General features: G+C 34.5%; 1 protein-coding gene across 1 annotated transcript in view; it reads right to left on the bottom strand.

The window, feature by feature from the left end:
• Nucleotides 1–1,245: 1,245 nt before the first annotated feature.
• The window catches only part of LOC149180783 (uncharacterized), a 284,899-nt gene continuing 272,105 nt past the window's right edge, over nucleotides 1,246–14,039 (bottom strand). Inside the window, exon 4 of the mRNA XM_089416294.1 lies at nucleotides 1,246–2,121. Within this exon, the coding sequence (XP_089272420.1) occupies nucleotides 1,246–2,121 (876 nt within the window). The remainder of the gene's footprint in view (nucleotides 2,122–14,039) is intronic.

Raw genomic sequence — 14,039 nt, 5'->3', positions numbered from 1 at the left:
CCAGTTTAGGCACACTGCTACTGAATCTACTAAGTTCTTCAGTTGTATTACATGCAACCAGACTTCCCATTTGTTTTAAGTTATTCCGAGTACAACCTGGTATATGTGATTTTCCTATCGAATGGCGACATAAAGCATTATATGCCGAATATGACACATACAATTGACCTTCACTGCAAGCCGTATAATGACCACCGTTGATTGTCTTTGACGAGGAAGAGACAGCCATTGTGGCTTCTGAGATGCTTGAAATTCCTTTGCCACTGCGCTGCTGATACTCCTTTAGGGAATTTCCTGCTCCGTTTTCACCCCCAATAGTAAAATTATGTCCCATCAACCTCATGACTGGCTGTGGGATAGGTTGTGCCTTTCTTAAGCTCTGTACATCTGTAAAATGTTGCTCCAAGAGTGAAGACTTGTGTTCTCCATTGTATCCAGGCACAACAGAAGAATGCATACACACAGTCAAAGCTGAGTTTGTATCTGCTTTTCTAATTGATGTACCAGAAGTTCTAATTTGTGAATTTTCAACATATTTTCTTTGAATTTGGTCAAGTGAAGAAGATTGTAGTAAGCCCACTTGGTCAGGTTTCCACTGATTAATTTTAGATGCTTTGTACTGGTGGCAACAGTGAGATTGTTGACAGCGGCTGAAGTAATTCTGCAGTAATGGACATTTAGAATTACATAGAAGAGAATCACTGGATATTTCAAATGTCCTTCCAACTTTAGAAATATTGTTGGAGACATCCATGCTTTCTACCATATTGAATTCTGGAAACCTCTTGGAATATTCTGTAACTGAAAGCTCTGTATTAGTTGATGAATTCTGAATCCTGTAATGTTGATTAACATCAGCTGTAGTATTAGGAATATATCTGATAAGTTCCCCCTGTGAATCTAGAGGCAAAGTTATATAGCCATAATCAGAGCATCTGCTTTGACCGGAAAATTTTACTAGATCGATCGCTTTTACAGACGATGGTGCTTCTACATGTTTCAATGTTGTAATTGCTAGAGGAGCTTCTCTAAATATTTTGATATCCCCAGATGAAAACGCAGCTTGGCCTGCCGCAGCACCATTCAACTGAGGAACAGACACATACCTTGAAAGACATTTCTTCCCACCATGGCGATCCTTGCACAGTGGAATAAATGTTTGCATGAAAGCTGGGTTTCCAATTGTTACATTTGAAATTGCAGCATCCATAGAAAAATTATTATCCTGGGGAATTGCAGAAGTTTTTACAGATTTTTTGACCGCTTTATAACCTTGTGGCTATTAGCTCGTTTCCATCGAGAATCTGAGAGTTCACCTCTTCCCCCATTCATTATCCCAGAGCTAATGAAGCGCCCTTTAGAATCTCTGGGAAGAGTAATAAACTTTTGGTTGAAATTTATTATAGTATTTTTCATGGAACCTTTTCTTATATTTATGGTTTCTGAAATTAGAGTCTCCTTATCCTGTGCATGCATTTCTTCAGATCCCCCCATCTTTCCAGGATTGATATCCGAAGCCTGGCCATTAAAATGCCTTTTATTGATGAAAATTTGATCCCCTTGTTTAGATGACGTTTCCTCTACCTGCAATCTGCAACTTTCAATGTTGTCCCCATTTTGATGTGTGCATGCTCTGTCTCCTAACTCTTGGTGCTTCTCAGTTTGAACATGAGGCGATTCATTCCATGAAGGCGCGGTATCTCCCACTGCATAAAACTGGGAAATTTTAACAGTACCACTTGAAACTGCTGGCACAGAAGACAGCTCTGCGGCACTTTCCTCTGCCTGAAGCTTATTGCTCGCTCCTCTCTGTCGGCTCTGATTACTGGATTCCATTGAGTTAAGCTCTTCAGGCAACATAGTTGCAGAGTGCTCTGTGGTAGAATGAGGAATGATATCTTCCATGAAAGTAGCAGACCACTGCTGCCGATTTTTAACCATCGACACCGCCATATCTCGGGCTACATCGCAGTGTTGCTCTGAATTCAATTGCATGTTCTTACTGCTTGAATCTTCTGTGAACTTGACCGGCTTGTCTGAGTTCCTAAAGTGATGTTCGAAACCTTCACGCCTTTCAGTCGATTGAGTTGAGGACGGCATTTTCGCACCTTGGAAGGTTTCCTGAAATGCATTTGACAATAATGTTAATGGTATTCCCAGTGTTTTCCGTGCTTGGTCTGAATTCTGAAGCTCAAGGGTAACATCCAGGCTTGCATATTTAGTGGATGAATATGCCAATGTCTTTAAACACAATGTATTCTCTTTAAATTTCTCTTCTTGTCTGGAGAGAAGATTCAATTCAGTTTCTTTTTTGACGTATGCCTAGGAATTTGCGGAGTGAATGTAGCAGCTTTAGGTGCCAGAGACTTTTAACGGTTGTCTTTTCCATATTTCAATTTAGTTTTTTTCATATTTATTATTTTTATATAGCTAGAGCGCAGGTTCGATTTGAGTCACATTCTCACTATTACAATTATAATGTGTCACTCCATAGGGGAACAACCAGGGCAATGAAATAAAAGCATAATTTAATAGATAAAATGTTTTATTTTTATTTTTTTATTTTTATTTTTTATCAATTTTGTCGTTTTTTTTTAAGAATTATAAGTCTAAGCTGTTTGATTTAGAAAATTAAGTAATTTGGAATTAAAAATCATAAGTTTAAACCATTTGATTCGGAAAATTGAAGTTATTTGGGATTTTCTAAGATTGAATTTATTTACTTATTCAAAAATACATTTTAAATAGTAAGAAATTTCTTTTTGAAACAAAACAAATAGTTAAACTACCTTCATCATTTTTAATAATTAAATTTCTATACTTATTATAAAAATAATAAAAATTAAAAATAACTAATACGGATTTTATAATTTAATTTTAAATATTTTCTCCAATATTAAAAATAAATAATATAAATAAATATGAATATTGTATTCATATGAAATATTAAACCCTTGATTATATATATATATATATATATATATATATATATTATTAAATAGAGATTTATCTAACTAATTCTTTGAATCCACTATTTTGCTAATAATTTTAGGATCATCATTATTAATAGTAGGAAAAGAAAAATTGGAATGAAAATGATGTGGATTATTGCCTTCTCTCTTGAATAGATCTCCTCAATATTGTAATATGAGGTTCTTCTTTTTGTTCATGTTCCTCTATTGAGTCAAATTCATCATCCTTCAATTCAAACTCTATTTTATTTGGTTTGTTTTCCTTTGATAGGAATTCCTATTTGGAAACATTTTTAACCTCTCTATATACAATGTCTCAATTACAAATAAGCTTCTTAGTTTGTAGGTTCCAAAGTTTATAATCTTTTTTACCATCTTTATAGCCAATAATGATGTCATTTTCGACAACTTACTCTTATTTTCCATTGGAACATGTACATATGCATCACAACTATAAAATATGAGATGTTTAAGTGGGAGTTTTTTACCAATCCATGCCTCATGTAGAGTCTTGTCAACCAATGCTAATGAGGGTGATGAATTTATGAGCTAACATGTAGTACCCACTTCCTCTACCGAGAATTCATGTCCTAACTGAACACCATTGAGCATGTTCCTTGCTTTTTTTATCAATATCTTATTCATCCTTTGTATAACTCCATTTTGTTGAAATGTGTATGGAGTAGTGTTATTCCTTGCTATATGTAAGGTCTCTTTTTGATTTCCCATATTTTTGTAATATGTAATTAAGTTTTATAATGCTAGAATGACCATCCTAGATATCTTGCTAGATTTTCAATTGATGTTATAGACATATTTATTTAATAAAATAGTGTTGAAGAAGACAACCCATAAGGATCATAATGCCTAGGAGAGAAACTTCATTGAGGGAAAGTTGTGAGGGGGATTAAGGAAACTTCGTATCTAACTGAATTAATTGACCAAACCCTTGATGTGGTAGCTAAACTACTTAAACTGCTAGTAGTTATGAGGGAATGGGGAAAGTGGTACCAAACTTCCATGAGGTAGGACTATTTACTCCTTTTTTTGGAATCTTCTAGTGCCCATGTAATTCCATTAACAAATATACATGAGGAAGGATGAAGGGAGCATCGAAGCACTCATGCACAAGACAAAGAGAGCAATACAAAGAGGATAAGAATAGAGAGGGAAGGGTAGTAAATTCTGAAGGTCAAAGGAGAGAGAGTTTGCGTGATGGAGTAGAGAAATTAGAGAACAAAAGACTAAACATACAAGCAATGCAAAAGCAAAGAAGAAGAGAGAGAGATGAGATAAGAGCAGAACCCAAAACCCTATTTGTGAAGGGAAGTTACCTTCACACTTTCTACGTTGAAGTGAACCTTGTAGAACCTTGAGTGAATTTTCCCTGAGGCATCAGATCTAACTCATGGGTGGCCAGCTACAAGAAACCTGGAGCATAGTTGTGCCTACAGTTGGGAGGAGAGTGGCACTCCCTTCCTTAGCTTCCATTCTATCTAGGTGATCCATATAAGTGTGACTTATTCCCTGTTAATGAAAGGAATTAATGTTTTTTGAAAGTGGCAATGATCAGAGGGATGTTTTTATGATGTTTTATTCAATATGCAAGAGTAATGAGCTAAGTGCGATTGTATAGTACTTGAAGATTAATTAATGACGCTTTCATAGATAGACATTATATAACAAGATAACATTCCACATATGTTAAATAGTCGCTACCTATTCAAGAAATCAAATGGTAGACTTGGCTATAATAAATATAGTAGTTCAAAGTTTTTTTGAAGTGTCACAACCAGATTATTGTGCATATCTATAAGGATATCACTAGGAATTGATTATGAAGGTCCCCTGAATAAGAATAAATAATAGGTTGCATGTTTTATGTGAATCACCAAGTATGATGCAATGATGAGTTGAATCCATGTGTAATTATTCCTAGTCAATAGCTATTGTCTTTTTTAAGGTTAAATATTATATACAATGATACTCTTTAATGTTGTCCCTTATAGTAGTCTTAAAGTAATGCATGCTGAGAAGTGTTTAAGGTTCCTCTCTATTTAGAACCTTGTTTCCTTTGGAGATAAGTTAGGATACTGGATTCTCTATGTTTACGTGTTCGAATTGGTAGTGTGGAGTAGTGGTAGTCTTGAAGAAGTGAGACGAGGCTTTTCAGATGGAAGAAATCATGGGACTAGTCATTGGACATCTTTTCCCTTTCTTAGAGAAATTTCTTGATTGAGGGAAGTGTTCTAGATGGCCTCAAAGGATGTTGATTATTTCTAAGCCTTCAAAGGTTCTCTAGGCAAGTTTCTATCCTATCAAAGTAAATCTTAGACATTTATAATAGGGTTGGAATCCCTATAATATATTAGAGGAATCTAGGGAATGAGCCCTCTTTTATTTTTTGAAATTTCAAAGTTGTAAGCCCTTTTCCTTGGCCCTTGGTCTCATAACCATCAAGAGATATGATCAATATTTGGTTGGAAAGGGGCTAGCATGCCATCAAGCCATGAATATTGAAGTATCACATTATCAAGCCTCGGATTATCACGAGGTTGTTTAAATAGAAGTGTCACAAACACCCCGATACCAACATATCTCAACATGTTTTTGGATGATGGAGAAAGTTCCATCCCTCGTCGTCTATAATTGGTTGATCCACAAATTTACCAAAGTAATGCAAGGTTATGGAAATTGGGGTTTGGGATCGTTGGCCCTATCCCTTATTCATATTGTACAACATGGGTTGTGACAATGAGTCTAGCCAAAAGTGTTATTGGGCCTTCAGCCAAAAAATATCAACCTTTAAATTACTAGTTATTGAAAGAATGTATTGGAAATGATTAGGAAAACCCCCTGATGCAAACAAAACCCACACCTTTTTTAGTTAACAAGAAGTTTGATGACTATTAAGAGATGGGCCGATTCATTAGGAGATTGGATATTAGCTAGCAAGAGAAACATGATGTGCACAATGTCATGTAGCTATGACACTAACATAAATCACATTGACTATTAATTAATGAAGATGGATGGTTAGAGTGTCAAGTGAAGGTTATCAAGATGTCAAAGATTAGAGTATTGGGAGATCATGCACTTGAGATTCAACCCTATGAACTCTAGATACTATTAGGTTCCCACAAGTTCGTTGGTCAACAAGAATATTCCCGAGATTAGGAGTCCATTGATTGAGATTCATGTGTTGGGTTACCGAGAGACTGAGATTTCCTTATCAAGATAAGACCTCAATTCTAATGGAACCTAAAACCCATTCTATTGCTTAAAGGCATTTTGTCGTTACCTAATGAAATTATAGTGAAGGATATTAGAGATTTTGGTTTTCAAGAGAATGCGACAAGGCTTTTGAGGTTTCCTCCTTAAAATTCTAAGCCCAATAAGGGACCTAACATGGAAAATGCTAATGTGGAAGATGATAACATGGTACTGGCATGGAGATATTGTAGCACATACATGGAGATTTTATGGTGTTGACATGGCCAAATTATGTGGTAAGGTGATTTGGATTACAGTGCGCAATGATGCTAACGTGGTGGCCAATTGGTAGCTAAGGTCACAGGTGACATAGACATCTATGTTGGGAGGTTGGATGTCAGTGTCAAGATTTTGAGAGGTTTCTACCCTAATATTGGCTTATCCCCCAATACTAACTAAACCTGACAAAACACTTAGGTGATAGAAAGGTTAAGATCCATCAATTGATGGTCCACAATGGGGTTGGGTGGAGACCAAGTTAATCAATGAAGTATTTCCCATAAGTTTTAATGTTGATATAGTGATATCAACCTAAATATTCCACCATGGTAGATGAGAGGCATGGTATGATGATGGCACATGGATAAGGAGTTGCATGATATCTTCCAAGTTGCATAGCATGAATGCTAATATGGATTTAGTGGACAATATTCAAGTGGGAATAACTTTCTGTCCAAAACCCAAATATGCATGAAATTTATATCATCATAAATCTCTCGATGAGTTGAAGACAAAGGTGACAAATTTTATATTTGAAGTGATGAGAGAAATAAGAAATTCAATAGCAGCATCTTTATAACTAACCTTGAAGGTAGGGTCTAGTAAATTATGTGTCCTTAATTAGGAATTAGGGGGGTGTTTTCCTTACACTATACCACACTTCTCACATAATTCTTCAAATTTGTTCTCACAAAATTCTCCACTAAAAGAGCCTTAAACCTTGAAATTTATTGAAGACATCAAATTTATTTTGGAGGAAATAAATCCATGTCTTCCTTGAAAAGTCGTCTATAAATGAAACACAGTACACAAATTTACCTAATTATGGAATAAGGAAAAGTCCAAACCCATCACTTTGTACTAACTCTAAGATTCCCTATGCTTTGGTAGCACCATATAAGAATCATACTTGATTATATTTACCATGTATGAAATGTTCATAGAATTTGAAATCTAGTACACAATCAAACATAACTTCAACTATGTCTTTACATGCTCATAGGTCCTTCTCTCTAATATGTTCCAATTTTTTATTCCATAACATTGTCTTTTATTTAGAGAAAATAGGGATTCTATCTTCTTCATTCCCACACTCAACAACAATAGATTTGTTACATTGAGTCTATACTTGTTCTTCCCAATAACATGTATAGAGTTCCATTCTAAGCTCCGCTTAGCAACATCATTACTCTTCAGACCATTTTGTAGGATTTCCTTTCAACACGATATGTATCACTCATACTTCTTACAAATATCAAGTTTATATCTAACTTAAGATTGCAGAAAACCCTAGGGAGTGTTATAATAATTACTTCCTTGAGTAACAACTTGGCATTCTCTTGTCATGATTTTGGCTATTGAGCCATATCCTATATATCATACCTTTTATATTCATAAAACCACTCCATATGTGTAGTCATATGAGAAAATCACCTAAGTTGGTTAGCCATGTATCATGAGTAGCATGTGTTTTTGAAGAAGCTAAGTACACATCCCCTTCTTCCTCTAAGGTGGAATTCCCTTCTATGGAAGGAACACCGTTAGATACCTTCCCTTTATCAACACTTAAATGTATAAACCTTCTTGTAAGGCCCAACTTTTCCACATTTATGACATTTCCATAAGGTTTTTACTAAATATTTAGATCTACCTCTAGATTTATATCTCCCACTTGAGGACTTATTCTGATTTCTATCCAAGGAATTTTCTCTTACAGATAACGAATTCATGTTCCAATTATCTATGGTTTTCCACCTCATTTATTTTGACGAAGTGCAAGAAGGAATTGTAATTAACCTTATGTTGTACTTGATTAGTTTTTCTCCTAGTTAGGTTAGATTAAAATATTTTACCTCCCACACTTGAATTAATTGCATACTGTATACTTCCATCACCGCCACTGATCGTTTCAGCAACTGTTGTCAAGCCATAATTAGGATGTCTCTACAATCCCAAATGGTGTGAAGTGTAATTGGGACTTTATCCTAGGGACCCCCCTGTTTATTGAAGGATATTTTTACCACGTCAACAATATTATTATGATGAATGTAGGATAAATAATTTAACACAACACATTTCTTTGATATAATGTGGTAGGAGTCACACTTTCATACATTTTCTAAAATGAAACCAAAAGAATAGATAATTTTATTTATCATATCAAATGTTCACTTTCTTTTAACAAAAAAATGAAAATACTTGTATAGGTAAAACAAAGGATGAGTTTTTGTTTTTGAGGAAAAGTGGAGATAATTTGGAGTAAAAAATCATTAAAGAATGTAAAATAGTAAAACATGAGGCTTAACCTCACGATCATAAACTCTAATAATTCTATAATATTGCTAGAGGTACCAGTGCTTGACATTGGTCTTTGGACATAGTTGAAGGATGTTACGAAATTCATAGGGCATCCAATGTGGTAACTTACCCTAAACTATGGTATGATCACGAAAGAGAAATTTATTAGGAAAATTAGTAAACCCCCCTTCTAGCTTAGTCTATATTACAATTATGGTCCATTTGACTACTAGAAAAGGATTACCATCCTTTTTTGACTCCTTTAAATTCAAATGTTCGAAATGCTCATATTGAAAATACAACAATAAATAGCTTAAGTACAATTGGTACTAACATTTTAAGGTCATGATATCCACACAATTGATTATCTATTTTATATCTTGGAAATTCTGCATATTGGTACTTTTCTAGGGGCACACTAGATGGAGATAAATTTTCACTCATTTCACTAGGTATAAATTCATCAAGCAACAAATCATTTACATATACTAAAATTGAACAAATCAATTATATGAATTCACATGGAAACTTGGAAAAAGCACAATATTGTAAAGGGAAGGTTAAATTAGGCACTAGGATGTCATCATACAAATATCATCAAAAAATTTCTTGCTTATCATGGACATGCCAACTATTCATTTAATGGACAACTCTTATTGATTAGCACGGAATTCACCCAATGGGAGGGAAAGCATGGTTGATATGGATTCATTTGTGATAGAAAAGATTCCCTAGAGTCGTTTAAATGGAATAGGGTATGGTTACGAGGGTTATATGAATATGCATAGGCCTTTATGAAATCAAGTAATGAGGGAGTCATGAAATAATATAATTGGCTTGACCAAGCCTAAAAGTAATCAAACCAAGTGCGAAAAAGGTCACTAGATGACTCACACACTTTCCTCAAACATTCCACTAAGATATGTGCTTGATCAAGGTTAATTAAACCTTTTGAGTCTTTATCACATGCCTAGTGCCTATATGGAAAATTTGAGATTATGGGGTGATAAATCGCTCTTAGTCACCATTATAATGATTAGTTCTAATACCAATTTGTAACAAACTTTCATTTCAACAACCAAAGATATGGTTTACCAATCTAAAATTTTCATAAATAGTGATAGTACAAAAATTAATTTTTCTTAAGACAATCCATTTCCAAAATATAACAATAGAAATTGGCATTAGAACTCATTGATGCATAATTAAAGTATGATAACGCTCATAAACTAGTCTCCACTATAGTATTCACATGGAATATACTAATTAAAGGAATCATACAATCTCTCAAATATTATCTAAGTTTATTGTAAACTTAAATAACATATACAATAACTCTATAACAATTATTATAGGGGATCATATAAAAATCCTATAGGTCTAATAAACATTAAATATCTTAAATTACAATTTGGGCATCCAAAAGTTTTGGTGATGTGCCCATCTAGTTATATGGTACCTTTAGTACTCCTACCCAGATCATATAATTTGAGCTATAAACAAATCCAAATATATAGGAAACCTTGTAACAACTACAACAGAGGATCTTGTGTCAATCTTACAAGCCACCTATAGAAACATTTCCTAGGTATGATAAACCATGCATATATTTTAAAGTACAAAATAGGTGTCTAATATTTTTGGTGAATATTTCCACCGAAAATCTAATCTAGCAAGATTATAAATTTTGAGAATCAAACAAATCTTGACTTAAAAAAGTATAAACTCAACCTATAAAAAAAAATTAAAAAATTAGAGAGGTAAAAAGAGATGTATGACATTCTACAACATTTCAATAACTAAAGTAAGTCATCTCTTGATGTGACACAGTAAACCATTTAGTCACTTTTCCATATACTTATAACATTATGTGTGATTATCATTCCCAGGCAATAACCCACTAGAATATAAGATATTTTGAACATGCTTCCATGATGATACTCTCATCAAATAAAAAAGATCAAATTAATATAATAAACATTACACTTGGGTTGAAATGTGTTAAACACTAATTAATTCTCTATTAAGATTTCAACACTAAAAGAATATGAAACAAAAATATTGGTTAACAACTACATTTTTTCCTAAATTTTAATTTCCCTACAAACTTTGATCAATAAATTAATGAAATGTTTGTGTGTGTGTGTGTGTGTGTGTGTGTAGAGCAATTCTAAGCCATCCACACCTTCAAAATATTATTTTTTACGAACAATTTCATTCATTACTCTCTTACATCCATTAGAAGATATGTATCATACATAATATAAACAATACAATGAATGATCTTCAAGCATAGTTAACATACTTATCTTAGATTGGAGAACTCATGTAACAAACTGACTAAAGATGAGAACTTTTCCGCCCAACCATATGCATAGTTGCACCCTGTCTTTCCAGTTTTCCATCCCCTAGACAAGTCATGATAACTTGCAAGTGAAAACTGGAAACACTTAATTTTATAGAAATTTAAATGACCAATATCTCCTTGGTCTAATATTTTAGTGGGGATTTCCTTTTGATGATTTTATGGTTTCCACAACTTCAAGTACTCCCTTTTTGGCTTGCATAACACTCAAAGTGAGGAATTCCTTTGCTATTCAGTCCCTCGACTAATTGCCTCTCTTGTGCTTGTTATGATTACCAACTTTTTTAGTAAGTTGCAACCCTCTCTCTCTTTGAAATGCTAGGAACTTCTCACATTGATACTAGATCTCAGAGAGTACTATTATCTCAAAAAAGATAAGCTTATGGATACACAAAACAAACTTGCCTTAATTTCCCCATGCTTCCTTCTCTTCTCTTCTCTTTTACCTCAAAATAATGTCTTCCTTCCCCATTCAATTTTTCCTTTTATCCTCATGACTTAATATATTGCTTAAACATATTAATATTAACATAGTAGTTTAAAGAAGATGGGAGATAAGCGCCCAAGAATATATGATAAAGTTCAGGGTTGGCTTCTTGATTCTTTTAAACTATGGCTTAGGTTCTTGTTATAGTAGCTATAACAACCCCCTTTAATTCCTTTAATTACCTTGTTCCTAGAAGAAGCTAAGGGTCCCACGAAATAAAACAAAATCTTCATTCACCTTTCATAGCTTGGTTGACATTTCTCAAGCTAATATGAGCTTTATGTTGGCCTTTATACATCTCTCGAGGGATTTTAAGCCTGATTGAGAATCGTTGCTTAGACTGTTGATTTAAGGGAGAACTATTTCCCATCCCAATAATACAAAGAAACATTATTTCTCAGTCAAGCAATACAGGATTGAGAATTGGGCCAAGCCAACAATACTGTCACCTAATAACCACTCATCCCATTGAAATGACACTAAAAAAAAAGTCTCCAACTAAGTTTTTCTCTTGTAATTTTTCCATTCCATGCCCCATCTCACCTTGAGGACTAGTTAGCCAATGATACAACTCTCAAAAGTGACTTGACTAAGGCTTGTTTATTGTAAACATTTTTCAAGACAATGTTTCTCTCATTGAACCTTATTCAAGTTTCCTTTCCCCTTGGATACTTGACTCCATTGGCCAGTGTATTGACCCACTAAGACTTAAGCCAATGATACAATATTGCCCTAAGCCCTAGTACAATGACATGACTTCATTTCTTTTGACTTGAAACTCACTTTGTAACACCCTTTCCTCAATGTATCTCCCTCACTCATCAATTCAACACCACCTCACTCCATTAAGGCTTAATTCAGTGATACACTCAAGATTTATTTCTGAAATCATCTTCTCTCTCAGTACATCATTCCATTGACCCTTAGTCTTGTGATATGTTACATCTGTTGAAAATGCAACAAGATGATGGAGCTTAGTGAAAAGAAGTCGCCTTCACTAAGTGGGCCCGTAGGCTATTTTTGGCGCAAAGTCTATTTTTAGACATATGGATCATGGTCTATGAGTTGCAGGATGCTATTTGTGGATGATTGGTCATGTTGGTAAAAATAGATGGACTTCTATTTTTAGACATATGGGCGGAGTCTATTTTTAGACTGCTAGGCTAAAAATAGAACAGTCGAATATTATTAGCTCTTAATAATATTTGGACTATAAACATTATCTTATCCTCTTGGAGCACTTCAGTTCGAGCTACGGATGTGGCACATGCAACTGCCAAAAGGAAATACACTTTTCTTATGGGTCAGTTGAGCTATTGCATGATGGACTTCAGTTAGAACTCAAGTGATTGAGTTTGGTGGAGTTGATTGAGGAGTTGATGGAGTTGTGTTCAGTTTGACTTGGTTGAACTAGTTGTATTTAGTCTAACTGCAGAATACACTAGTGATGAGTGATGTGAATTAATTATTAATTAATTCACTAATTATTAACTCATAAAGCAACTAAAGAATACATCAGTTAACTCAATGCATGGACAGTTCAGTGGAGACAGATGTTAGAGGTGGAGACTACTATCAGTTGTGACTATAGCTGTGCATGAGATTTTCACAATCAGTGATTGAGATTGCCAATGAGGATTGCGCAGTACAAGCCAAGGAAAATGAGCTTGGATCATTCCTATTCTTGCTTTGGATTGTGTAGTAGAGGCAAGCAGACAACGGAGGAGATTTGAACCTGTGACTTGATTCAGATCTGAGCTAGTTTGTGTGTAGTAGGAGGAGATAGTACTGAGTACTTGTGAGGAGTATTGTACTATGTATTGTTACATGTTCTCTATCATTATAATATACAGATAGTTGGGGGTTTTCAGCTGTATGCTTTCCTCGGTTCCATACTGTGTTGATATGTGTTATTGATGTGTTTCAGTGTGCGCATGCAAATGTTTTAATTCTGCAAATTGATGATCAACGTAGAGGAGGTTATGTATTATGCATGCATTCCGCAAATAGTGTATAATCAGGATAATGTTTGTGAATAAGTGTCATATTATTCAAAATTTCTACATGGTATCAGAGCAGAGTTGATCATTAGATCTATTATTCAGAAAGTGGTTACATTTTATTTCTTCAGGCAGAGTCTGTAATCGGGCCAGGTAGCCTCTGGATTCATCCTTCCTTTGGAAGGTGATATATCCGGTAAAAGCCCATACAGTCAATCTCTGTACAAGAAATACTTTGTTCTCACGAATTTTAGATCAGAAGCGGTTGAGTTTTGAGCTGGTGGAATTCGAATTTGCAGCAGTGTTTTCTTGGTGTCAAAGTTGAAATGTCTTTCAACGGATTGCGATTGGAGTATGCTCTTGAGGGCAGCTCGAATTATATTGCATGGAAAGACAGGATGGAGGCGGTGTTAGATGACAATGGG

This window comes from Pinus tabuliformis, chromosome 3_2, assembly GCF_031772625.1.
Source record: "Pinus tabuliformis cultivar Carrire ecotype Pingquan chromosome 3_2, CPIR1, whole genome shotgun sequence".
Lineage (NCBI taxonomy): Eukaryota > Viridiplantae > Streptophyta > Pinopsida > Pinales > Pinaceae > Pinus > Pinus tabuliformis.
This window is presented reverse-complemented; position numbering and strand designations above follow the sequence as displayed.